Source organism: Chiloscyllium punctatum, chromosome 36 (genome assembly GCF_047496795.1).
Source record: "Chiloscyllium punctatum isolate Juve2018m chromosome 36, sChiPun1.3, whole genome shotgun sequence".
NCBI lineage: Eukaryota > Metazoa > Chordata > Chondrichthyes > Orectolobiformes > Hemiscylliidae > Chiloscyllium > Chiloscyllium punctatum.
This window is the reverse complement of record NC_092774.1, coordinates 6697756-6725361: the sequence shown is the minus strand read 5'-3', so window position 1 is coordinate 6725361 and position 27606 is coordinate 6697756. Positions and strand designations below refer to the sequence as shown.

At 44.6% G+C, this 27606-nt stretch overlaps 3 protein-coding genes across 17 annotated transcripts; 2 read left to right on the top strand and 1 right to left on the bottom strand.

The window, feature by feature from the left end:
* Positions 1-585: 585 nt before the first annotated feature.
* Positions 586-21476, bottom strand: LOC140460200 (uncharacterized). Of its 9 annotated transcripts, XM_072554608.1 has the most exons (4): positions 21361-21465; positions 21221-21266; positions 19403-19576; positions 586-3340 (listed from the first exon to the last, which is right to left on the bottom strand). In XM_072554608.1, exon 4 carries the CDS (start codon positions 3020-3022, stop codon positions 1874-1876), a length of 1149 nt encoding a protein of 382 aa, XP_072410709.1. In that variant the 5' UTR covers positions 3023-3340; positions 19403-19576; positions 21221-21266; positions 21361-21465; the 3' UTR covers positions 586-1873. The 9 variants fall into 9 exon arrangements, 4 of the variants coding, with proteins under 4 accessions (XP_072410709.1, XP_072410710.1, XP_072410708.1 ...); XM_072554609.1 differs by lacking the exon at positions 21221-21266 and having other exon boundaries at positions 19403-19452; positions 21361-21476; XM_072554607.1 differs by lacking the exon at positions 21221-21266 and having other exon boundaries at positions 21361-21472.
* LOC140460195 (uncharacterized) lies at positions 3658-15455 on the top strand. Of its 2 annotated transcripts, none has more exons than XM_072554593.1 (4): positions 3658-3782; positions 6974-7091; positions 11492-11670; positions 13351-15455. In XM_072554593.1, exon 4 carries the CDS (start codon positions 13459-13461, stop codon positions 14890-14892), a length of 1434 nt encoding a protein of 477 aa, XP_072410694.1. In that variant the 5' UTR covers positions 3658-3782; positions 6974-7091; positions 11492-11670; positions 13351-13458; the 3' UTR covers positions 14893-15455. The 2 variants fall into 2 exon arrangements, with proteins under 2 accessions (XP_072410694.1, XP_072410695.1); XM_072554594.1 differs by lacking the exon at positions 3658-3782 and adding an exon at positions 4040-5966.
* Positions 17219-27472, top strand: LOC140460205 (uncharacterized). 6 transcript variants are annotated; one of them, XM_072554625.1, is made up of 3 exons: positions 17219-17935; positions 26282-26411; positions 26503-27472. In XM_072554625.1, exon 3 carries the CDS (start codon positions 26677-26679, stop codon positions 27376-27378), a length of 702 nt encoding a protein of 233 aa, XP_072410726.1. In that variant the 5' UTR covers positions 17219-17935; positions 26282-26411; positions 26503-26676; the 3' UTR covers positions 27379-27472. The 6 variants fall into 6 exon arrangements, with proteins under 6 accessions (XP_072410726.1, XP_072410725.1, XP_072410721.1 ...); XM_072554624.1 differs by having other exon boundaries at positions 17219-18029; XM_072554620.1 differs by lacking the exon at positions 17219-17935 and adding an exon at positions 20830-21223.
* Positions 27473-27606: the final 134 nt, after the last annotated feature.

The window sequence follows — 27606 nt, the reverse complement described above, 5'->3', positions numbered from 1 at the left end:
TCAGAGGTTTCACATCACCTGCCTGAACAGGTTGATGAAAAATAATCATAAACTGGCTTGGAAACAATGGGGAGACAGGTACTGCATACCTGCAATGTTGCAAATTTTTAAAAGGAAAAAACAAACCAATTTCTCAAATCAAACTGCTCAGAGGTGTGATTGCACGCTCCTGGAGCAGGTGGGACTTGAACTCAGGTCTCCTATTCTGGGGACCATGACACCACAAGAGGGCTTACCTTCCATGTTTCACTCTCGATAAGTAAATCTGTGCCAGACTATCCCAGTAATGACCGGCTCTGGTTTCTTACTTCATCAATTGGCTATCCAGACTGTCACAACAAAGTCTGGATTAATACTTATTAAAGTGAACATTGCAACTGGACCAACCCTTCACTATTGATCACCCAGCCTTGTTATTCCCACTGATAAAAACTACAGCAGGGATAATGCTGTTCAACAATTGAGAGTTCACTGCATATTTGAATGTGAAAGTCAATTATTAGTTGTTTGTGATAAAATATACGAGTCCATAGATGTCACTGCTTCTGATACAATTCTGATACAATTGAGGGTAAAATCAGTATCTAGTGTATTTTTTTTTATTGATTGGGGTAAATAATTTGTTATGGTGCAAAGTCCTGCACATTTTTGCTTGATAACTGAACTTTCTGCCTGCAACCCCAATATTTGCCAAAATAAAGATAAACGCACATTCCAGTGATTCTGAAATCAGATTCAAAATTATAGCTTGACAATAACATTGGGTAAGATTGCTGCTGCTAATTTTCCACATGCTAATAACTCAAACAGCAACTTCAAGAATGAAATTGCATTGATTTGGATTGATGTGAGTGAAATCCCTTGAACTATGGCATTGGACAGGAGAACAAGACTGCTTGGCCCATCCAGTCAGCTGTTTTAAATAACTGTTGAATTGTTCCATTTGCCCAATCTTTCTCCAAAGTCATTAGAAGCTTTCCTTTTCAACTGTACTTCCCATTTCATTTTCAAAGTTCCTAGTCGATTTGTTTCCTTCAATCTTTCATGGAATGCATTCCAGATCATATTAACTCACCAGCAGGGATGAGGTGTATTTAAACGTCAGTGTTTGGGGGAGTGTGTCAATACGAGAGGAAAGTCTTAGACTCAATGCTGTCCCTTCTTTATCTAGACTGAAACTATTATCGTTGTAAACGACACCTATGTATACATCCATCTTCAATTTTACGAAGGACGGTAACTAATGTGCTTCTGTTCAATAAATCAAGATTGTAACACATACAGGTTCAAATGTTGTAGAATTATCAAGTGCCATTTTCAGACTTGAAAATTAAACCTGCTGTTTTCACTTCCAGTCAGAATAGATGAGAAACACACACAGTTCTCCAGCATCTACAGTTTCTTTTTTGGACTGTGTTACAAAACAGATCATAGTTTTGACACCAAGCTCTGATATTTCAGCTTGTTCCCAGCATTCACAGTCATTCTCCCTGACTTGAAACACGTCTGCAAGGGAGCTGCTGTTCTGTGCCTTGGAGATCTGAGCCAAGAAAAGGCAAAGGCTGAGACCAATTTATTATGCACCTTAAGATTGTCCTCATGAGGACTCAGCTGTGAGTGAAGAGAAATGAGAATGATTAAAGTCACATTTATCCCTCTCAGTGTGACCCTGATGGACTGTGTCCAGGTTAAAGATCAGTTTCTGACACACAACCCTCCTCCCACATTGTCCTTTATGATTCTAGCCTCATGTTAAACACTCAGATGGGAAAGACAAAGATTACAAAATTGTCTCAGAAAAGGTGAATAATTTTTCATTTATGCAGAACATAAAAACTCGTCAATAAACCAGGATCATCAGAATGAACATGGTTCAGTCCTGGATATGACTAGCAGCATCGGCAAGTGCAGAATCCAAACTTTGCACTTGCTTGTGAACTCGCTGGTGTGTCAGCAGATGGGATGACTGAATGAATCCCTTCCCACAGACATTACAGGTGAATGGCCTCTCCCCAGTGTGAACTCGCTGGTGTTTCACCAGGTAGGATGAATGAGAAAATTCCTTCCCACATTCAGAGCAGGCGAACGGCCTCTCCCCAGTGTGAATCCTCTGGTGTGTCTGCAGGTTGGATGACTGAGTGAATCCCTTCCCACACGTTGGACAAGTGAAGGGCCTCTCTCCAGAGTGAACTCGCTGGTGATTCATCAGGTTGGAGGATCGAGTGAATCCCTTCCCACACACAGGACAGGTGAAAGGCTTCTCCTTCGTGTGAACCTGCTGATGTGTCAGAAGATTACACGAACGGGTGAATCCCTTTCCACAATCAGAGCAGGTGAAAGGTCTATCTCCTGTGTGAAGTTGCTGGTGTATCAGAAGGTTGGATGAATTAATGAATCCCTTCCCACACACAGAGCAGGTGAATGGTCTCTCCCCTGTATGAATCCGCTGGTGATACAATAGGCCAGATGGACGAGCGAATCCCTTCCCACACACAGAGCAGGTGAATGGCCTCTCCCCTGTGTGAGTATACTGGTGTGTCAGAAGATCCTTTTTGCTTTTAAAGCTCTTCTCGCAGTCAGAACAATTAAAAAGTTTGTTATCAGAGTGAGCAAGTTGATGTGTCTGAAGGTGGGATGACTGGGTGAATGCCATCCCACAGATAGAGCAGGTGAATGGCCTCTCCCCAGTGTGGATACGTTGATGTGTCATTAGATCCTTTCTGCATTTAAAACTCTTCTCACAGTTTGGGCATTTAAATGGTCTCTTATCAGTGTGGACAAGTTGGTGAGTCACAATGTGGGATGATCGAGCAAATCCTTTACCACACACAGGGCAGGTGAACGGCCTTTCCTCAGTGTGAACTCGCCGGTGTGTCAGAAGGTTGTAGGAATGGGTGAACCCCTTCCCACAGACAGAGCAGGTGAATGGCCTCTCCCCAGTGTGACTGCGCCGATGAACCTCCAGTTGAGATGGGTAACTGAACCCTTTTCCACAGTCGCCACATTTCCATGGTTTCTCCATGGCGCAATGTCCTTGTGTCTCTCCACTTTGGATGATCAGTTGGAGCCTCGCACACAAGTTTACAATTTGTCTCTGCTGCAAATATGTGACATTTTTCTCAGGACCTGTAGTAGAACACTCTCACTCAGAACTGTTTGTGTGTCTGGTTGCTTTTCCACTCAGACTGACGTTTGACATCTTCTCCCTGAGACAGGACAGAAACTGTTGCTCTTTCTACAGTCAGAGGCTGATGACATTCAGGTTTGAATGAATCGAGTGATTCTATGAGATGTGGAGCTTGGTTTGAATTTGCAGTCTGCAATCTTCTTCTAATGCCGCCTAAAAGGAGATGACAAAAGCCCTCAGAACAGAAATCCAAACAAGACAGTTGCAGTTTCGCTGGAACATGTCCTGCTCCCTAAAACGTGATCTAATTCAGCCAAAATAAGTCAAAATGACTAGCGAAGCATGAAGAGGTACAAAGGAAACCTTCTTGACAAAGCCAGAATGCTGTCCCCAATGTCTGCGCGACACTACATCCAAGCTACCCAGGAATAGTGGAACCAGTCATTTGGAATCTCTCATCGTGTGTTTCCAATTTCGAGCACTTGGACCCTGTTGCAATCAGACAATCCAAACCCCGCCCACCCCGTTAACGTCATCACGCCGAGACGTAAGCGCGCTGCTCCGCCCCCTCCCTCCCTCTCTCCCTCCCCGCGGATCGAAGATGGCGGCTGTTGACTTGAACTTCTTCCCGGGGACACGGATCTGGCTCAGGCAGGTCAGGATTCGCGGTTTGGGACATTTAATCGGTGTCTATGAACCCGCCCCGTCGTTCCGCCAGCTCCGTCGTTTCCTCTGCGCTGCCGCATCCTCGCCGCCTGCAGATGAGAAAGAAAGCGTCCCTCTTGCCGACAGTCGTCTGCCAAAACGCATGCGCCAGACGACGGTGGGTGGGTCTACGCCTGCGCACTGTTCTCCGGTGACCTGAGAGGTGACGTTTACCACCGCGGGGCATGGTGGGTAAATGTACTTGAATGTTTAGCATTAGATTGCCTCCAGTGTGGAAACAGGCCCTTCGGCCCAACAAGTCCACACCGACCCTCTGAAGAGTAACCCACCCAGTCCCATTTCCCTCTGACTAATGCATCCAACACTATGGGCAACTTAGCATGGCCAATTCACCTGACCTGCACGTCTTTGGACTGTGGGAGGAAACCGGACATTTTGTTAGAACGCCGCCTGCCCCACTCCTGGCACCTCTCGGTGCCACTGCAGGAAGTGTAAAACCTGCGTCCACACCACTCCCCTCACCTCCGCCCAAGGCTCCAAGGGATCCTTTCGCATCCGTCAGAAATTTACCTGTACTTCTACTGATGTCGTCATCTGCATCCGTTTTGTCCGACGTGGTCCCCTCTACTTTAGGGGAGACAGGATGCCTTCTTGCGGATCGTTTCAGAGAACATCTGAGATACCCACACCCACCAACCCCACCGCCCTGTGGCTGAACACTTCAACTCCCCCTCCCACTCTGTCAAGGGCATGCAGGTCCTGGGACGCCTCCACTGGCAAACTATTACCACCTGATGTCTGGAGGAAGAAAGCCTCATTCCCCCTTGAGATCCTGCAACAGAATAAATGTGGATTTCGACAGCTTCCTCATTCCCTCTCCCCCCACATTATCCCAATCCTAAGCCTCCAACTCTGCACTGCCCTCCTGACTGGTCCATCACACCCCCCTCTGACCTATCATCTTCTCCCTCACCTTCATCCACCTCTCACTTTTTCAGCTACCTTTCCCCCAACCACACCCCTCCCTTTTATGTCTCAGACCCCAGCCCACAAGCCTCCTTCCTGATGAAGGGCTTATGCCCAAAACGTTGATTCTCCTGCTCCTTGGATGCTGCCTGACCTGCTGTGCTTTCCCAGCAACAAACTCTCGACTCTGATGTCCAGCAACTGCAGTCCTCACTTTCTCCCAGTGAGAAAGAAGGCAATACTGGACCTGTTTCTTGGGAATGAGGAGGGCACAGTGTTAGCTGAGCATTGAATGCTAATAATAATAGTGAAAATATTGTTGAACAATCCAGAATACAATTAATTAACTCAGGAAAGCCAATTTAGTCCTCCTAGTTGAACAGTCAATAATATCAGAGCATAATTTTAAGTGAAGGGCTTAGAGGGAACTTGAGAGAAAATATTTCACCCAGAGGGTGGCAGGGGTCTGTAATACATTGCTTGAGACATGGGTTCATGTGGGTACCTCACAACTTTTACAAAGTACCTGGATGAGCATTTGAAATGTCATCATGTTCAAAGCTCTGGACCTGGGACTGGAGAGTGGTACAAGTGTAGATTTAGTTTTGATTTGACATTACTGAGCTGATGGATCAAAGGGCTTCTTCTGTCTTGAATGGTATTTGATTCTCATTTCAATGGAAGAAGAACAACCCTGTGCCAAAAACAATCAAGTCAAATGTTGGCAGGAAAAGAAGTGTAGCTGAATAGTTGGTGACCTTTGAAAAAGAAGTATTTCAAACATAATCAAAAAGTAGGGCAAAGAAACTCAGAAGTTCATAAATGACAAGAGATAAAAATGAAGGCAAGCAAGAAAAAGGTTGTTTGTTATGGACATGTGGAGAACACCCAGCTGCGAAACAGACTGAATATAGAAAGTACAGAGGGGAATGGAGAAGAATGATAGAGAAGTAAAAGAAAAAGGTGGTAGGGTGGGGGAGCAGAGGGGAGTATGAAATGAGACTAGCAGTTAATTTGAAAGGGAATCTCAATCTTCTTTGTCATGTATAAATAGTAAAAGTGTAGCAAATATGTTTTCACAGAGTAAGTGATGTAAACAGTTGTGTCTCTCAGAGTCAGTCGTGCTACCGTTCCTTTTCTCGATAGAAGAAATTCACCTGAACTTGGCAAACTGAGCATAAGATCAAAATCTCCGGAAGACTCTGAGGCACGTATAATAGAATAGAATCCCTACAAAATATATTCAGGCCAGTCCCACTCCCTTTCCAATCCCTTACAACACTGCATTTTCTATGGCTACTCCATCTAGCCTGCACACGATGGGCAATTTAGCATGACCAGTCCACTGAACCTGAACACCTTTGGAATGTGGGAGGAAACCGGAGCACCTGGAGGAAACCTTCATAGACCCGAGGAGAACGTGCAGACTCCACACAGACAGCAACCTGAGGATGGAATCTGGTCCCTGGTGCTGTGAGGCAGCAGTGCTAACCACCGAGCCACCCCCAAATAGGATAGTTGTCAGCCTCACAGCACCAGGGCGGCACGGTGGCTCAGTGGTTAGCACTGCTGCCTCACAGCACCAGGGTCCTGGGTTTGATTCCCGTCTGTCTATGTGGAGTTTGCACATTCTCCCTGTGTCTGCGTGGGGTTCCTCCGGGTGCTCCGGTTTCCTCCCACAATCCAAAGATGTGCAGGTCAGGTGAATTGGCCATGCTAAATTGCCCATAGTATCAGGTGTATTAGTCAGAAGGAAATGGGTCTGGGTGGGTTACTCTTCGGGTGGGGGGGGGGGGCGCAGTGTGGAGTTGTTGGGCCGAAGGGCCTGTTTCCACACTGTAGAGAATCTAATCTAATCTCAGAAGAAAACACATTGATATCATATCACACACAAACATAGCAAAGCACCTCACTGGACAATCTGGGGGAGGGATTGTATTACAGGAACAAAACTCCACTCTGCAACTTATCTTTATCTAACTAATACAATATATTCTAAACTTTTGACACATTTGTCAAATCTACCCTCAACCTCAGTATCTCCAACCGAACATTGCAATTAAAATTTCTCTTCCTTCTGATCAAGTTGTGAATTTACATTCTGCTCTGATTTTGGAAAATCGTTTCACAGAACAAATTCCAGCCTAGAGAAATGTCAGTCACTGAATTTTAATTTAGATAGACACTGACGGTTTTCGTAATCTTGTTTTACAGAGACATGAAGACTTTTGACAATCGGGCTTTTTCTCTTCGCACAATTCTTGTACTGTTTTTCCAGCTACAACATCCAACAGGAGGATTAAAATTTGAAAACAAAGAAATTGTTTCAGAAGTGAGTATTGTTGAACATCCATCTACAATTTACAGCTTTTTGTGCTATGCTGTTGCTTCATCTCTCTGGGTCTGCTGTGAGACTTTTAGAGTGGTTCTGAATCCATGTCCATTGCTTTGTTTCACCCCCATTGACCCAACTTGCTCTTAGTAGAACAAAGAACAGTGCAGCACAGTACAGGCCCTTCGGCCCTCGATCTTGTGCCGATCTTTTACCCTCCTCTAAGATCAGACTAACTGGCATACCTTTCATTGTACTATCTTCCATATGCCTATCCAAGAGTCACTTAAATGTCACTAATGTATCTGACTCTACTACCACTGCTGGCAGTGCATTCCATGCACCCACCACTCTCTGTGTAAAGAACCTACCTCTGCCATCTCCACTAAACCTTCCTCCAATCCCCTTAAAATTATGCCCCCTCATGATAGACATTTCCACCGTGGGAAAAAGTCACTGGCAATTCACTCTATCTATGCCTCCCATCATCTTGTTCACCTCTGTCAAGTGACCTCTCATCCTTCTTCGCTCCAATGATAAAAGCCCGAGATCCTTCAATCTTTCTTCATAAGACATGCCCTCCAGTCCAGGAAACATCCTGGTAAATCTCTTCTGCACCCCCTCTAAAACTTCCTATAATGAGGCAACCAGGACTTAACACAATATTCCAAGTGTGGTCTAACCAGGGCTCTATAGAGCTGCAACATAACCTCCTGGCTCTTAAACTCAATCTCCCTTCTAATGAAAGCTAACACACCACACACCTCCTTAACAAACCTATCATGTTGATGGCAACTTTGAGGGATCAATGGACACAGACTCAAGATCCCTCTGTTCCTCCACACTGCCAATAATTCTGCTTTTAACCTGTATTCTGCATTCAAATTCGACCTTCCAAAGTGAATCACTTCACACTTTTCCAGGTTGAACTCCATCTGCCACTTATTAGTCCAGTTTTGCGTCCTGTCAATCTACTATTGCAACCTACTAACAGCCCTGCAACTCCACCAACCTTTGTGTCATTGGCAAACTTACTAACCCACCCTTCCACTGCCTCATCCAAGTCATTTAGTAAAGCACAAAGAGCAGAGCTACCAGAACCAATCCCTGCAGAACACCACTGATCACCATCTCCAGGCTGAATACTTTGCATCTACCACCACCCTCTGTCTTCTATGGGCAAGCCAATTCTATATCCGGACAGCCAGACCTCCCTGTATCCCATGCCTCCGTACTTTCTGAATGAGCCAACTATGGTGAACCTTATGAAATGCATGCTAAAATCCATGTACACCATATTCGCTGCTCTACCTTCATCAGTGTGTTTTGTCACATCCTCAAATAATTCAACAAGGTTTAGTGAGGGATGACCTGCCCCTCACAAAGCCATGTTGACTATGTCTAATCAAACTATGGTTTTCCAAATAAATCCTGTCTCTCAGAATCCTCTCCAATATTTTGCCCACTACAGACATAAGACTGAGTGATCTGTAATTCCCAGAATTATTCCTACTCCCTTTCTTGGACAAGAGAATAACATTTGCCAGCCTGCAATTATCTGGCACTACTCCAGTGGACAGTGAGTACGCAAAGATCATCACCAAAGATGCAGCAATCTCTTCCATCACTTCCTGTATTAACCTAGGGTATTCACAAAGTCATTCATAAAATCAGGAAGTATGGGATACAGGGAGATTTGGCTATCTGGATTCAGAATTGGCTGGCTGACAGAAGGTAGAGAGTGGTTGTAGATGGAAAGTATTCTGCCTGGAGGACAGTGTTGAATGGGATCCTGCAGGGCTCTGTTCTTGGGCCTCTGTTCTTTGTAGTTTTTATAAATGACATGTATGAGGAGGTTGAGGGGTGGGTTAGTAAGTTTGCAGATGACACAACGGTTGGAGGTATCGTCAATAGTATAGAGGGCTACTGCAGGCTGCAGCACGACATAGACAGGATGCAGAGCTGGGCTGAGAAATGGCAGATGGAGTTCAACCTGGATAAATGCAAAGTGATGCATTTTGGAAGGTTGAACTCGAATGCCGAATATATGATTAAAGACAGGATTCTTGGCAGTGTGGAGGAACAAAGGGATCTGGGTGTGCAGGTACATAGATCCTTCAAAATTGCCACCCAAGTGGATAGGGTTGTTAAGAAAGCATATGGTGTTTTGGCTTTCATTAATAGGGGGATCGAGATTAAGAGCCGCGAGGTTTTGCTGCAGCTCTACAAGTCCCTGGTGAGACCACACTTGGAATATTGCACCCCGTTCTGGTCGCCCTACTATAGGAAAGGTACAGAGACTTTGGAGAGGGTGCAAAGAATGTTTACCAGGATGCTGCCTGGACTGGAGGGCTTGCCTTATGAAGAAAGGTTGAATAAGCTTGGACTTTTCTCTTTGGAGAGAAGGAGGAAGAGAGGAGATCTGATCGAGATGTACAAAATAATGAGAGGAATAGATAGTCAATAGCCAGAGACTTTTCCCCAGGGCAGGATTGACTGGTACGAGAATTCATAGTTTGAAGATATTAGGAGGAAGGAATAATGGAGGTGTCAGGTGGAATGCGTTGCCAGCTGTGGTGATGGGACCAGAGTCATTGGGGACATTTAAGTGACTGCTGGACATGCACATGGATAGCAGTGAGTTGAGGGGTGCGTAGGTTAAGTTCCTATATTTTACACTAGGATTAAATCTCAGCACAACATCATGGGCCAAAGGGTCTGTTCTGTGCTGTACTTTTCTGTGTTCTATATCCTGTATGGCCGACTGGATTTATCTGTCCTTCTATCTTTTGAGATTTTCAACATATCTTCCTTCTTAATATCAACCTGTTCTAGCTTATCAGTCTGTTTCACGATGTCCTCAGAAATGCCAAGGTCCCTCTCAGTAGTGAACACTGAAGCAAAGTATTCATTAAGGACGTTCCTGACTTCCTCTGACTCCAGGCTCAGGTTCTGTCCAGTATCCCTGATCAGCCCTACCCCCACTATGGCCATCCTCTTGTTCCTCATATGAATGTAGAATGCCTTAGGGCTTTCCTTAATCCTGCGCGGTAAAGCTTTTTCATGCCCCCTTCTAGCTCTCAAGTCCATTGTTCAGTTCTTTCCTGGCTACCTCATAACCCGCTAAAGCCCATCTGAGTCGTGTCTCTTCAACCTTAATTAAGCTTCCTTCTACCTCTCGACTTGTCACCCAAGATTCTTTCAAACTACCATCCCTTCCATGCCTCAGTGGTACAAACCTGTGCTATCAGCAAGTGCTTCCTGAACAAACCTCACATTTCCCTCAGAACATCTGTTCCCAATTTAGGCGCCCAGTTCCTGTCTAATAGCATTGTAATTCCCCCTTCTCCGATTAAATACTTTCCCGTATCATCTGCTCCTGTCCCTCTCCATGAGTATAGTAAAGGTCATGGGGTCGTGATCACTATTACTGAAATGCTTTCTCACCGAGAGATCTGACACCTGGCATGGCTCGTTGCCAAGTGCCAAATCCAATATGGCCTCCCCTCTCCATCGGTCCATCGACATATTGAGTCAGGGACCCTTCCTGGACACACCTGACAAAAACTGCTCCATCCAAACTATTTGATCTAATAAGGTTACAACCAACATTAGGGAAGTTAAAGTCACCCATGACAACAACCCTGTTACTTCTGCACTTTTCTAAAATCTGCCTCCCAATCAGTTCCTCCGCATCTCTTTTGCTATTGGGAGATCTGTAGAAAACTCCCAATAAAGTGACTGCTCCTTTCCTGTTTCTGACTTCCACCCATACTGACTCTGCAGACAAACCCTCCGTGAAGCCCTCCCTTTCTGCAGCTGTGATAATATCCCTACTTAGCAATGCCACTCCCACACCTCTTTCACCTCCCCCTCCCTACTCCTTTTGAAACGTCTAAATCCTGGAACATCCAACAACCATTCCTGCCCCTGTGATGTCCATAGCAACAGAGACACAGAGGAGCAGATTGGGAGGTAGATTTAGGAAAGCTGCAGAAGTAACAGGTTTGTTATTGTGGTTGACTTTAACTTCCTTGAATAGTGGTGCATTTTAAATCTGTTTGGTATTTTCATATTATCTTTACCAATTCTGTCTAAATGAGGCTTCCATTGCTTCTCGTCTGCAGACTACGTGCTGCTGATTCACCAGCTTTATCTTCCCATGGTCAACAATTTTATTTCCTGAATGTGTGATCATTTCTCTTCAACTTCTGAGCTAATATGAACTATCATATTCTGTACTATTTTTGTTCACCATATTTGTTCTACACTTTCTCAAATGTTAACTCTGTGTTGCCTTCACTACAAATACTGCCTGACCTGCTGAGTTTTCCAGCCTATGATTGGTTGTTTTATCTTAACTGTCTAATATCTGCGGTATTTCTCTCGTTTTATTCCAGCATTTGTTCAGAGAATCGAGTCCAGAAACATTGATAGACTAATTAAGAGCTGGTTTCCAGTATGACAGTATTGGTTCTGGAGGTTTACTTCCTGTCTCTAGTTTACATCCTTCCTCACGGAATCACGGAATGATCACCGAACAGAAGGAGGCCATTTTATACATCGTAAGAGCAACTCGGTGAGTTTCACTTCCCTTCGTTTTATTGTTTCCACTGGATCAGGTTCTTGGGAATGTGAAGTGCCAACTGCCCTTTGAGTATTTAAGGGATGGTAATCATTGTGTCAAAAAAGTTCAGATGACAATTATGAAAATGTTCCTGAACAATCCAGAGTACAAATAATCAACATAGGAAAGCCAACTTTGTCCTCTTTGTCGAAGGATCAATATTAACAGGGCGTAATTTCAATGTGAAGGCTTTGAGGGGATTTCCAGGGAAAGTACTTCACCCAGAGGATGGTGCGGGTCTCTAGTGCACTTCAGGTGCTCATCCACTTCTCTTCTGAAGGCACTTGTTGAATTAGTTTGAGGTGGAATGAAGATGGAGACGTTGTTTGGTTTAGCCCTCAGGCTATTGGAAACTAGTCAAGTCCAGGAAATTCTGATGTCTAATTGTTAAAGGATGGTAGGGGAGATTAAGTTGTAAAATGGGAACTTTGCATTCAATCTAATCAGATGCTATGTTAGGAACAAACTTTTCTGAAGATGCTTTTAATCTATTTTTATACGCATAGTCATATATAAAACTGTACCGATACTTTTAAAAAGAGTTTTTGGGATTTGAGCATCACTATCAAGATCAGCAGATTATATTGTCACCCCTAATTACTTGTGGAAGAGTTGGTGCATGACCTTAAATGCTGCAGTCCACATGGTAATGAGAAGACATTTTAATTAAATGGTCTCTTTCAGGGAGTATTTTGAAGATCAGTGCGACTTAGAGAAGTTTGAGGAGGAATTTCCAGAGCCTGGGCCCTTGGAAGCTGAATGAATGGCTCAGTGGTGTAGAATAATTTAAAGTCTGGAAAATTCAAGAACTTCGAATTAGACAAACACAAATATTTCTGAGTGTTATGCAGCCAGAAGTGGTTAGAGAGTCAGGGGCAATGGCAGCAGGGAAGAGATTTTAAAAACAATGCTGAGATTTTTTAAAAAGGTTTTGGTGCTTTGCAGGCAGAGAGCAGGGTGGTGATGGGTGAAAGAGGGTTGGTGTGAGTAAGGACATGAACAACAGACTGAGGATAACCTTGACATTACAGGGAAGATGGATGTGGTAGGCCGGTCCAGATTGTGTTAGAACGTTTAAGACTATGAGCAACAAAGGACTGGGTGACAGTTTCAGAGCTGTCGAGACCAGGGTGGAGTTAGGTGATGTCATTGAGCTGGAAATAGATAATATTGGTGATGAAGGTTTGAGGTCACTCTCCTGGCCTGTCTATATTCACCCCCACGCTATCTTATTGCCATCATTCTCACTCTTGTCCCTCACACTCACTCTTACTGTTGCCTCATGACGCTACCTCCCTCACTCCCAATTTTCCGACCTTATCAGCGCTCCCTGACCCTCAAGTTGCCCTGCTTCATGGCCTCTTTTATCCCTCACTCTCCCACTGTGTTCTCTGTTCTCCCATGCGGTCAGAGATTTGTCATCCAGACTGCATGGCAGGTTGCAGTCCCTGGAGGAGATGAGTGACCTGTTGGGTTTGATGAAAATCTGGCAGCTTTCATTGTTACTTGTTACCTCGTGAACACCCCATAAATTACCAGGTTTTTTCAGCTCAGTTTCTCAACTGCCCTTTGTGGTTTTGTGTTCTTTTTGTTGCAATTCAATTGTTTCTGTTTCCATTCAAATTTCACAAGACTAATCAAAGGGAGGATTCACAGTCAGAAAATCCAAGCCAAATATCCTATCACGATCTGCCGGCGCCATCCAATTTATTATCACCTAAATATCATCAGATTTTGAGTATGGAAGGAGAAAGCGCCATTCACCCAGGGGAGAAACTGTACGCGTGTTGTGTGTGTGTACAAGACTTCAGTCAACCATCTGACTTCACAAACCACAAATGCAGTCACACTGGGAAGAAACCATGGAAGTGTGGGGATTGTGATAAAGGGTTCAGGTCCCCGTCGGAGCTGGAAATTCACCAATACAGTCACACGGGGGAGAGGCCATTCACCTGCTCCAAGTGTGGGAAGGGATTTACGCAGTCATCAACCCTGATGTCTCACCATCGTGTTCACACCGAGGAGAGACCTTTTAAATGTCCAGACTGTGGCAAGTGCTTTAAAAGTTCAAGCAATCTGATGTCCCATCAACGTGTTCACACTGACGAGAGACCTTTCAAATGCCCAGACTGCGAGAAGTGTTATAAAAGTTCCAGGGAACTGCTGTCCCACCAACATACTCACACTGACGAGAGACCGTTTAAATGCCCAGACTGTGGGAAGAGCTACAAAAGCTTTGGGGAACAGATGCTCCATCAGCGTGTTCACACTGGAGAGAGACCTTTCAAATGTCCAGACTGTGGGAAGGGATATAGAAGTTCCAGCAATCTAATGTCCCATCGACGTGTTCACACTGACGAGAGACCTTTCAAATGCCCAGACTGTGGGAAGGGATATAAAGGTTCCAGTGAGCTGATATCCCATCGGCGTGTTCACTCTGACGAGAGACCTTTTAAATGCACAAACTGTGGGAAGTGCTTTAAAAGTTCTGGGGCACTCATGAACCATCAACGTGTTCACACTGACAACAGACCTTTTAAATGTCCAGAATGTGGAAACTGCTTTAAACGTTCAGGGGAACTAGTACGCCATCAACGTATTCACACTGAGGAGAGACCTTTTAAGTGCCCAGACTGTGGAAAGTGCTATAAAAGTTCAGGGGAACTAATGTCTCACCAACGAGTTCACACTGATGAGAGACCTTTCAAATGTTCAAACTGTGGGAAATGTTATAAAAGTTCAGGGGATCTGATGTCCCACCAACGTGTTCACACTAATGAGAAACCTTTTAAATGCTCAGCCTGTGGGAAGTGCTTTAAAAGTTCCAGTAAACTGATTTCACATCAACGCATTCACACTGACGAGAAACCTTTCAGATGTTCCCAATGTGAGAGTAGGTTCAGGTCATCATCTGAGCTCACTGTCCACCAGCGAACCCACACTGGGGAGAGACCGTTCTCCTGCACAGAGTGTGGGAGGAGGTTCACCCAGTCATTCAACCTGCTGACACACCAGAGAGTTCACACTGGGGAAAGGCCTTTCAGCTGCTCCAAGTGTGGGAAGAGATTCACTCAGTCATCCATTTTATTGAGACACCAGCGCGTTCACAGTGAAGAGAGCAGACCTTTTAAAGACAAGACTGTGGGAAGTGCAATAAAAGTTCTGAAGCACTAATGTCCCAGCAAAGTGTTCACATTGCCAAGAGACCATTCAAGTGCTCTCATTGTGTGATTGAGTTTGGGAAATCATCTTAACTCGTACACCAGCTTATTCATGCCCTGGAGAAACATTTTCACTTGCTGTGAGTGTGGGAAGGTATTGAGTCAAATCTTTCACCTGCTGAGGCACCAGTGAGTTCAGCAGTGATCTTGGGATTGGACTTTGCTGTTAATCACATCCAGGGCTGAACCATGTTTATTGATATCTTTTTCTGCTGCTGTCAGTACATTCCACTTCAATTTTTGCTGTCAGAATTCTGAATAAAAGTCACATTTAATCAGCTTTTCATGAAACAGTTCTGAGGCTTTTCAATATCTATAACACCAGTACAGTTCACACTTGAAAGAAATTTTTAATCGTCGGTGTCTCTTACAAAGGCTTCAGAGTAAATAAGATTTAGTGGATTTTGAGGGGATTTGTATCTCAGGTTGAGGTTCTGGATGTAAGTTTGTTCGCTGAACTGGAAGGTTTGTTTTCAGACATTTTGTCACCATACTGGGTAACATCATCAGTGAGACTCCGGTGATGCACTAGTGGTATGGCCTGTTTTTTTATGTGTTTAGGTTTCCTTAGGTAAAGAAAACCCAATGAAACCTGAACACACACAAAACGTGGGCTGATGTTAGCTCGTACGGTGACGAAATGTCTGAAAACAAACCTTCCGGCTCAGTGAGCAAACTTACATCCAGTAAATAAGATCTGTTGTCACAGCAGTGAGTCCACACTGCAGAGAGACCGTTCACTTACTCCACATGTAGGAAGGGGTTCACATCATAATTCCAGTGCACTGAACATCAACATGTTCCCATTGATCAGCGACTTTTGGTATGTTCTGACTGTGGAAAGAGCTTTAAAAGTGAAAAATATCTGAATAAAAGAAATCTGGAATTAAAAATCAAATGTTGATTGCCTGAAAATCCAGGACAAAATAGCCTCTTAACTTGCTTGTAAATTAGCAGTGGAACGATTGAGTGAATCTCTTCCCGCACATGAAGCAGGTAAATAGACTCAAGTTCATGTTGGGAAGCAGCTATTTACCTGCTTCATGTATGGGAAGAGATTCACTCAGTCATCCCACTACAGATTCATAAGCAAGTTAAGAGGCTATTTTGTCTTGGTTTTTCAATCAACATTCCAGATTTCTTTTATTTCAAAACCAAATTCTACCATTTGTCCATGGCAGAATTTGAACCCTGGATCCCAGGAATGTTACGAGGGTGTCTGGATTAATATCACTCAGCCCTCAACTCCTCCTTATTCTGGCTACAAAAAAAGTGTCAGATAGCAGCGTAAGCCTTCAACTACTGTAACGAGACTTGGAATGAATTATATTAACAAAGGAGGGATTTTGAGATAACTTAGGAACTCAATTCGAAAGGAGTGTCAGATTGAACTGGAAACTTTATCTTTGTTTCTCTCTCCACAGACGCTACGAGACGTGCTGAGTTTCTCCACCAGATACCAATGCCAGCCAGCAAGCAAGCACAGGGGTGATGGGTGAGCAGAGCTTGGTGTGGGAAAGCTCATGAGCAGCAGAGTTTTGAAGATCTCATGCATCCAGGTGAGAGACTAGTCAGGAATGCATTGCAATGGTAAAATTTAATTCTGGCCTGGATGAGGGTTTCACTAGCCGTTGAGTTATGGTCAGGTGGCAATGGATAACATTATGGAGAGTAAATTATCTGGGACTATATATTGTGTAAAGTCAGAAGTTTATCCTGGGGTGAAATATGAGACTGAGATGAACCGTATGGTTCATCTCGTAGTTCCAAAAGAGAGGGTCAGTTCAGGATCATAATTTTGTAATGACATTTTGTAATGGTGCCTTTGATCTCCCCAGTTTTTAATTAGAGGATATTTCTTCTCCAATACTGGATTTGGGTTAATCAGTCTGATCGTTTAGTGACAGTGAAGGAATGGATATTGATGGTTGTGAGAGTGGAGCTGCATACATGTGAAGACTAACGGAGTGCTTCCAGACACTGTCACCTGGTTGTAATCTGAAGTAGAAGAAACAAAAGATAGATCTGGGGTGGTTCAATGGTTACCACTGCTGCTTCACATCGTCCGGGACCTGGGTTCAATTCCGTACTTGGACAGACCATCCGTGTGGAGTTTGTATGTCTCCGTGTTTATATGGGTTTTCACATCATCTAAAAATCTGCAGGTTGTTTGGACTCACCACAGTAAAAAAAAACACTCTGTGCGCAGCTCAGGTGGGTGAAGAACTCCATATAAGGTGATGGAGATGGGATGGGTTGGGTTGGGTTTGGATGGGATGCTGTTCGGGTCACCGAGTGGGCTGAATGGCTTCTTTCTGCTCTATAAGGATTCTATGACCCTCAGGGAACACCAAGTTCAAGGAGTTTGAGGAAAGGCAGGTGGAAGATCATGTGATAATCTGTTCAGCTGGAATGCTGAAGGTTTTTAAGGATGTTTGATGATGTGGATTTTAAAGGGGAGGGGGACAGATGAGAGAATTATGAACAGTCGCAGCTAATGTGGAGAAGTTGAGTGGTCAGCAGTTTCGCAGGAATAGAGTTTGTGGACAACGCCGTGAGTCCTGTGGACACGATGAGCTTTGTCAGGGAGAGCAGACAGATGCTGGAGAAAGATGGGAACTGATGGTTAACACAGAGAGGAACTGTAAATGTAGTTTTACCCAGTGAGGTAGTGGAGGAGAGGGAAGCAGTGGAAACAGCCAGTCAAATTGTCTCAGTCTCAGTGAGAAAGAAGCTCCATAATCTCCTATGCTTGGTGTTGTTAGTGAGGATGGAGGAGACGGGAGAGGTACAGCAGCTCCAAATTAATTCATTCAAAATTAATGTGTGAGAGGTATTAACAATTTCCCACACTGTTTAATTACAAAGCAGTTTATTTTTATCCAGAATATTAACAGCTAAAACTGAGTTGGAGTTGATTAACCAATGAACATGGTTCAGTTCTGGATGTGACGAACAGCAAAGTCCAACTCCTGTCGTTGCGATCAAACTCACTGGTGAGTCAACAGATGGGGTTTGAGTGAATCTGTTCCCATACTTGGTGCAGGTGAACGATCTCTCCCCCGTGTGAATTCACTGTTGTTCTAAAAGGTAAGATGATCACTTGAACAGTGAGAGCATCTGAAAGGTCTTTGAGTTTGAATAAGTGTATTGATCACCAGTTGGCGAGAACTCTTATGCAACCTACTGCAGTCTGAGCTGTTAAAAGTTCGGTTCCCAGTGTGAACCTGTTGATGTGTCATCACTTCTTGAGAAGTTTTAAAGCTTGCCCGCAGAACGGACAATTAAAAGTTCTCTCCCCAGTGTGAGCTTGCTGGTGTATCATGAGTAATTGGATGAATGTCTTCCCACATGTGGAGAAGGTGAATGGCCTCTCCCCAGTGTGAATTCACTGGTGGACTGTGAGATAAGACGAATGTCTGAACCCAGTCCCACAGTGACAGCACTTGAGTAGTCTCCTCCAGTGTGAAGCTGTTGAAGGGGCATCACTTCCTGCGAACTTTTAAGGCATTTCCTACAAATTGAACAGTTAAAAGGTCACTTCTCAGACTGAACTCGCGGGTGTCTTGTGACCGCACGTATCTCTTCCCCCGCAGGCTGGAGGTGTACGGCCTCTACCCAGTGTGAATGCACTGGTGGACAGTGACTTCAGATGATCTCTTGAACCCTTTCCAACAGTGACACATCTGAATGGTCACTCCTCCATGTGAACACACCACATGTTCACACCAGTTCCCCAAAACATTTATATCAGTTTCCACAGTCTGTGCGTTTGAAAGGTCTCTCCTCAGTGCGAACTTACTGGTGGGTCGTGAGTTGGTATGAGGGAGTAAATCCTTTCCCACACTCAGAGCAAGTGAATGGCTTTTCCCCAATGAGACAGCGCTGATGACTCTCCGGCTCAGACATGGATTTGAATCCTTCATCACACTCCCCACATTTCCATGGCTTTTACTCAGTGTGACTGCTTTTGTCTCAAGGGACCAGATGATTGGCTGAAGCCTTGTCCCCACACAGAACATGCATAGGGTTTCTCTTCACTGTGAACTGTGCTTGTTCCTTCCATGTTCAAAATGCAGTTACATTCTGCTTGTAATAATCTGGAAGCTGCCATCAGATTCTGAGATGGTGCTGGATGTGTGATCCTTGATTGTAATTCCTCTTCCTATGGTACCTTCTGAAACCATTTTAAAACAAAAAAAACAGGAGTGAGAAAACATTCAAAAACACAAAGGCTGTGACATTGAGATGAATTGATGTGATACTCTGTTGGGCCAGCACTGAGAGAAATTCATCATGAAACCTGCCAGGATGTCAGAAAAACTCCACTGGTTCACTAATGTCCATCAGGAAGGGAATCTGCCATCCTAGTCTGAACATGGACAGGATTATGGCCTCATGGGATAAAACAAAAATAAAAGTGAGAGATGCAAAAGCGAAGGATAGTGATAGTATGTACTTACAGTTTAACCAGAACCTCGATAGAATTTCCCAAATTCTCAACCTACACCACCTAGAAGAACAGGAGAGGAGATGCATGTGGACACCATCACTTCTAAATTCCTTTCAAATCTCACATTGTCTTGACTGGTCTGACATCCAGAACTGGATGAGGAGAAACATCTTCCACTGAAACGCTGGAAAGATGGAAGTATCTGCTTCAGTCTCTGTTACAAACTCCACTCCTTAGTCCCAGTGTCAACCTTCTTTCCGACAACTGTCGAATGCTCAAACAGATTGGTCAGACAACAGTGTCATGCCCAAACGAAACTAAATGTGAAGGCTTGCTTCTCAGACTGGAAGCCTGTGACCAGTGATGTGCCATGAGGGTCGGTGCTGGGTCCACTGTTTTTTGTCATTATGAAAATAATTTGGATGTGATATAGATGGTTATTAAGTTTGCAGATGACACCAAAATTGGAGGAGTAGTGGACAGTGAAGAAGGTTACCTCACAATATAATGGGATCTTGATCACTTGAGCCAATGGGCCAAGTGGTGGAAAGTGGAGTTTAATTTAAATAAGTGTGAAGTGCTGCATTTTGGAAAGGCAAATCAGGGCAGGACTTAACTTAGTGGTAAAGTCCTTGGTTTGAACAAAGAGACCTTGGAGTGCAGGCTCATAATTCCTTGAAAGTGGAGTCGCAGTTAGACAGGACGGTGAAGCTTGTTTTATTAGTCAGTGTGGAGAGATGGAGGACTGCAGATACTGGAGATCAGAATCAACAAGTGTGGCACTGGAAAAGCACAGCAGGTCAGGCAACATCCAAGCAGTAGGAGAGTTGAAGTTTCAGGCATATGGTCTTCTCCAGGAACGTGAGCCCACGATGACTTTCCTGCTCCTTGGATGCTGCCTGACCTACTGTGCTGAAGCAAGTACAAGCTTTTTGAAAAATCACTTAACACTCTTTGCGATGCTTGCAGAGCCATGTCAAGTAAGTGATAGCTCTCCAAATAAGGGAGCAGTCCTCCCTTTATACGGGGCTTTACATCAGTCAGTCATGCATGCAAGATATACTCCATGCCACTCCCCCATAGTCACATGCCCAGCAACAATTATAGTACTTGCCACCCAAAAACAATGGAAAGTGATTAGATTATTTTTCAAAACAATGTGAGATAAGATTATTTTTCAACTGCCGTTTTAGATAGTTTAGCATTTACAGAGGACAGAGTATGATTAGATTTTCACAACTTGCCTGCAAGACAGAAAACAAAATCCCCTGGCAAAGTTTAGCATCTAATTTCTGACATGTTAGCAGAACATGTGATGACAAGGTAGACAAGCAGGAGGCTTGAACAACACAGAAAGCCAGGCTCCATCAGCTGGAGAAGTCAACGTTTTGGGTGTAATTCTGGATTATATCCTACACCTGAAATGTTGACTTCTCCACCTCCTGATACAGCCTGGCTTGCTGTGTTCTTCCAGCCTCCTGCTTGTCTACCTTGGATTCCAGCATCTGCAGCTTCTTTTGGCAAGCCTGCTGTGGAGGGTTGGCGCACAGGGACGTGGGAGAAGGTACTCGTTTTTGAGCACAGCAGTCTGCCGAGTAGAAAATCAAATGGTCGTCTTCCAGCTTGCATTGAGCTTCACTGGAGCCCCGCCCCTCATTTCACTCTGATGGGTTGGAGGACCAACCGCAGCATCTCGGTCCTCCAGTCCCGCCTCTGTTTCCTATTGGTCCGGAGCTGCCGACAATGGGTCGGAACCCATTGTGTGACACTAAGCATGCGCAGTGCCGGTCCCAGCGGTCGCACGGAGACGGCCGCATTGTTCCGTTACCTGGTAAGGGACCCCGTCGGAGGATACGGGCGAGCCGGTGGGTTGTCTGGATTAGAATAGAATGCGCTTTATTGTCACCAAAGCGTGGATTCAGAAACACATCCGAGACGAGAAGACAGCGAATGCCGAATGAAAACTACCTTTCGGGCGTTTAATCTGGCGTCAGCTTCTCAGGGTGTTGCTCTCACAAGAACAGAGTTAGCAGCCGCCATCTTCGCAGGAGCTGGGCCACAGCATAGCGCATGCGCACCGTTGGAAGGCCTGCGCCCTTTGTTCACTCCCATTGGTTGGAGGAACAGGAGGATCGTCTTCACTCCTATTGGTTGGAGGAACAGCCCCGCCCCTTGCTCACTCGTAGTGTCATAGAGATGGGCAGTTTGGAAACAAGACCCTTCGGTCCAACCTGTCCATGCCAACCAGATATCCCAACCCAATCTAGTCCCACCTGCCAGCACCTGGCCCATATCCCTCCAAACCCTTCCCATTTCGTATACCCATCCAAATGCCTCTTAAATGTTGCAATTGTACCAGCCTGCACCACATCCTCTGGCAGCTCATTCCATACACGTACCACCCTCTGCGTGAAAAGGTTGCCCCAGAGGTCTCTTTTGTATCTTTCCCCCTCACCCGAAACCTATGCCCTCTAGTTCTGGACTCTCCAACCCCAGGGAAAAGACTTGCCTATTTATGCTATCCATGCCCCTTGTAATTTTGTAAACCTCCAAAAGGTCACCCCTCAGCCTCCGACACGCCAGGGAAAACAGCCCCAGCCTGTTCAGCCTCTCCCTGTAGCTCAGATCCTCCACCCCTGACAACATCCTTGTAAATCTTTTCTGAACCCTTTCAGGTTTCACAACACCTTTCCAATAGGAAGGAGACCAGAATTGCATGCAATATTCCAACAGTGGCCTAACCAATGTCCTTTAGGGCCGCAACATGACCTTCCAACTCCTGTACTCAATTCTCTGACCAATAAAGGAAAGCATACCAAATGCCTTCACTATCCTATCTACCTGTGACTCCACTTTCAAGGAGCTGTGAACCTGCACTCCAAGGTGTCTCTGTTCAGCAACACTCTCCAGGACCTTACCATTAAGTGTATAAGTCCTGCTAAGATTTGCTTTCCCAAAATGCAGCACCTGGCATTTATCTGAATTAAACTCCATCTGCCACTTCTCAGCCCATTGGCCCATCTGGTCCAGATCCTGTTGTAATCTGAAATAACCCTCTTTGCTGTCCACTACACCTCCAATTTTGGTGTCATCTGCAAACTTACTAACTGTACCTCTTATGCTCGCATCCAAATCATTTATGTAAAATGACAAAAAGTAGATGATCTAGCACCGATCCTTGTGGCACTCCAATGGTCACAGGCCTCCAGTCTGAAAAACAACTCTCCAGCACCACCCTCTGTCTTCTACCTTTGAGCTAGTTCTGTATCCAAATGGCTAGTTCTCCCTGTATTCTGTGAGATCTAACCTTGCTGATCAGTCTCCCATGGGGAACCTTGTTGAACACCTTACTGAAGTCCATATAGATCACATCTACTGCTCTGCCCTCATCAATCTTCTTTGTTACTTCTTCAAAAACTCAATCAAGTTTGTGAGACATGATTTCCCATGCGCATACCATGTTGACTACCCCTAATCAGTCCTTGCCTTTCCAAATACATGTACATCCTGTCCCTCAGGATTCCCTCCTACAACTTGCCCACTACTGAGGTCAGGCTCACCGATCAATAGTTCCCTGGCTTGTCTTTACCGCTCTTCTTAATAGTAGCACCACGTTTGCCAACCTCCAACTCCCATTGGCTCAGAGACAGCAGTGTGTGAGGAGAAAGGGAGAGGGCGGGGTAGGCAGGTTGGTTGGATTAGATTGGACTGGATTTGATTGTTGTCTCATGGATGGAGATACAGTGAAAAGTATTGCTTTTGTGTGCCAGCCAGACAAATCATCCTTTATATAAATACATTGGGGTAATATAATAGAATGCAAAATGTAGTGTTACAGCTGCAGAGAAGATGCGGAGAAAGATGAACTCTGTAACAGAGTCCCCGAGATGTACACCACGGAAACAGACCCTTCGGTCCAACTTGTCCATGCTAACCAGACATCCTAAATTAATCTAGAGCCATTTGCTAGCACTAGGCCCATATCCCTCTGAACCTTCCTCTTCACCTACCCATTCAGATGCCTATTAAATATTGTAATTGTATGAGCCTTCACCACGTGGGGTCCGTTTGTAAACCTGATAACAGCGAGGAAGGAGCTGTTCTTGAACCTTTTGGTACTTCTTAAAACAAAACTCTTGTGTCTAATGTTGATGGAAGAGAGAGCATTTTCCGGACGGAAAATCAAGTTCAGCCATTTTACGGCTTGGGGTACCTTCTTCCATGTCTTTAAACCCCCAAGGGGTGGGAGAGGTCTTTGGTTAAGTTGACTACTTTCCTGAGGCAGTGGGAAATGTAGATGGGGGTCAATTGAAGGAAAGTTGGATTTTGTGATGGACTGGGCTGCATTCGCAACTCTGAAAATCCTGGAGGAGGTCTGAGACCATGGATGGTAAGCACGTAGTCCTCCAGTTGCCCTGATATTGTGGCTGCAGGGCTTTAATCTCTATGTGGGGCAATGGGAAGAGATGCACTTGGCTGAGATTTTGATGTGGGGTGATGGCAGAGGGGTGCCTATTCCACAAGTTGAGCAGTATATGTAATTCTGGTCACCTCATTTTACATAAAGGATGGAATTGCACCAGAGAAGATGCAGAAATTGATGCGGATATTTACCAGGATGGATCGGGCCAAAGTGCAGCTATGAGGAAAGATTGGATTAGCTGTGCATTCTCCTTGGAATGGAGAAGGCCAGAGGAAATTTTAATTAAGAAGCTCTTAGCTCAGCAGAGAATCTAGTGATTGGAGGGCATAGACATGAAATGATTGGTAGAAGGATTAGATGGAAGATTAGGCAAAATGTTTTCCACAAGATGATGGCTGGTGCCTGGAACTCACCGCTAGAGATGAGAGAAGAAGCAAAAAAAAACGGAACTTGTGTAATGTGTCTAGATTGGCATGAAGTTAAAAATCACATGATTCTCGGTTATAGTCCAACAGGTTTATTTGGAAGCACTAGCTTTTGGAGCGCTACTCCTTCATCAGGTGGTTGTGGAGTATAAGAATTTAAGACAGAGAATTTATACCAGAAGTTTACAGTGTGATGTAACTGAAATTATATATTGAAAAAGACCTGGATTGTTAAGTCTCTCATCTTTTGGAATGGCCATGTTGGTTTCAGTTCTTTTCATATGTAAATTGCAAACCTTTTTTTTAAAAGTTACATTCTCAAGTGAACAATTGGTGTCATGTTGGCCCACATAATGCATTGAAGCTGGAAGCTGCCCTGTGTGAGACTCTCTGTACCACAATGATCAGACTGATTCTAATCTAAAAAATGAATTATCGGAATCTTACATGAATTCATGGAGTTTTTGAGCTAAGTAAAATGTAATTCTGCAAGTACAAATTCACCGCACAAACTTACATGTGGATGTGGGTGTGTGTGTGTTGTTGGGGGGCGGGGCGGGTGGGTTTGAGTGTGTGAGTGTAAAGGGTATAAGTCTGGAAGAGGGTGTGTGTGTGTGAGTCTATGTGTAATTGTATAAGAGACTGCAGAGCTCCTGGCCAATTGCTGCAAAGTGGGCTGGGGCTGGGCAGCTAATTTTTTCACCAGACACAAGCACAAAGGCCCAAGTGGGCCCTTTCTATGTTGTGACCTTTTTAATGATTCTGTGAAGCAAAGCCAGAGAAAGAAAGATGTTCATCTCTTTTACTTTTCTATCCTGGTCTGATGGTAATGATTTTTGTAATCTCCTTTTTGTCGGGCATTTGCAAGTGAATTTTTGAAGAACTAAATCACAACACAAATTTGATGGGATAACTTCATTAATCAGGACCTTGATGTTACTAGCCTTTGAACGTAAGTGTTGTGCTCCAGGACTTTGTTGTTCCCAGTTTTTATTACTTATACTCCCATGCCCTGGATCACTTGCTGAAAATACTCAATCTGTGTTCTTTAATCCTTTTACTGTTTGCTAACAAGACCAGCATTTCTTTATTTTATCTAAACTATCTTGATCTCGCATACCTCAAACTAACTTCACTCGAAACCTTCCTCCAGTTCAAAAGACAACTGTTAATGATGACTGTGTTTCCTGTCACTCAGCCAACTTCAGATCGATGTTTCTGTCCCTTTTAGTCCTTTAGATCTCAGTTTTGTTCACTGGGCTATTATGGAACTTTTGTCAAATGCTTTTTGCCAGTCCATGCTCATCCCAAAAATGGGATTATTGTCATCAACGCTCCTCACTTTACCAGAAAACTCGAGAGATAGTTCTTCACGATTTTCTGTGAACAATTCTATTTTGACTTTCTTGAATGAAACCACATTTCTTCAAGTGTCTGCTCATTTTGTCCCTTATGACTGGCTTTAACATGTTTTATACCACCCAGATTTAACTGACTATACTGAATTAACTGACGATGAGTTTCACATGGCAAAATGAAAGGGAGTAGGAATGAAAACGAAAACATGGATGGATGTTAGATTTAGATTACTTACAGTGTGGAAACAGGCCGTTTGGCCCAACAAGTTCACACTGACCCTCTGAAGAGCAACCCACCCAGACCCATTCCCCTACGTTTACCCCTTCACCTAACACTACGGGCAATTTAGCCTGGCCAATTCACCTAACCTGCACATTTTTGGACCGTGGGAGGAAACCGGAGCACCTGGAGGAAACCCACGCAGATACGGGGAGAATGTGCAAACTCCACACAGACAGTTGGCTGAGGCGGGAATTGAACCCGGGTCTCTGGTGCTGTGAGGCAGCAGTGCTAACCACCGTGCCGCCCATATGGTGAATATAAACTAAAGACAATCAAGTTGTGATGGTGTTCACCTCGATCACACTTTCAGAAGCTCCCAGACCTGCTGGGTATTTCCAGCATTTTCTGTTTTATATCAGATTTGCAGCATTTTACTTCTGCACATATCCTTACTTTTTAGGACTGAAGGGATCAAAGGGTCTGGGAAGAAAACAAGAACAATTGCCTCCCTGTATCTCCCAGCTGTACTTTTGTGCAAACACTGACTGGCTTCAATGTTGGGTTTTAATGATAATCCAAGAGTTCACATGGTAATGTTTCTCCCTAAGTATTAATTCATTAATTTCTCTCAACTTCACAGCCTGTGGTGTCTCTCACTAATTTTTGTTTTCTGTTTGAAAGGATGATTTGCAATTAACGGATTCGCACAAGACCATATCCAGGTCTGACTGGCATTCTGTTTATCGGAACTGATTTATCAAAGGATCTTGAACATGGAAGGAAAAAGCAGCGTTCAACACTGGGAGGATTCACACCTACTGTGTGTGTAAAAGAATCTGCCAGCGTTTATCTGAAATGTCCAAACACCAGTGCAGTCACACAGGAGAGAGACTGTGGGAATGCGGGGGTTGCGGGAAGGGATTTCTTTACCCATCCCAGCTGGAAACTCATCAGCGCAGTCACACTGGGGACAGGCCATTCACCTGCTCTGATTGTGGGAAGAGGTTCACACAGTCATCCGACCTTCTGACACACCAGCGAGTTCACACTGGAGAGAGACCCTTCACTTGCTCCATCTGTGGGAAAGGATTCACTCAGTCATCCAACCTGCTCACACACCAGCGAGTTCACACTGGAGAGAGACCATTCACTTGCTCTCTCTGTGGTAAGGGTTTCACTTCATCATCCACTCTCCGGATGCATCAGCAAGTTCACACCGGGGAGAAACTGTTCAGCTGTCCGCTGTGTGGAAAGAGATTCACTCAGTCATCCTCCCTGCGGAGGCATCAGCGAGTTCACACCGGTGAGAAACCATTCACCTGCTCCATGTGTGGGACAGTATTCACCCTCACAACTGACTTGCTGAGACACCAGCGAGTTCACACTGGAGAGAAACCATTCACCTGCTCTGTGTGTGGCAAGGGATTCAGTCAGGCATCCAACCTGGTAACACACCAGCGCGTTCACACTGGAGAGAGACCATTCACTTGCTCTGATTGTGGGAAAGCATTCACTCAGTCATCCAACCTGCTGAGACACCAGCGAATTCACAAATAACCACAAGTTGAAGGTTTTCTTTTTCTCTTATTCACACCAAGGACTGAACATTGGTCTTTAGCAGTTAAAACATTAATAAAATTGTATATCTGGAGGACTTGGTTTTGTAAATGATCACATCATCATTGTAAATGCACACACTCACACGGCGTTGAGATTTTACATCAGATCTGAAATAACAACTGAACCTGTTGAAGAACTTCAGCAGGTCTGGAAGCCTCTGTGCAA

Bases quoted from the DNA above. Each gene is read 5' to 3' on its own strand.
- LOC140460200 (XM_072554609.1), bottom strand. From the start codon at position 3,022: ATGGAGAAACCATGGAAATGTGGCGACTGTGGAAAAGGGTTCAGTTAC.
- LOC140460195 (XM_072554593.1), top strand. From the start codon at position 13,459: ATGGAAGGAGAAAGCGCCATTCACCCAGGGGAGAAACTGTACGCGTGT.
- LOC140460205 (XM_072554625.1), top strand. From the start codon at position 26,677: ATGTCCAAACACCAGTGCAGTCACACAGGAGAGAGACTGTGGGAATGC.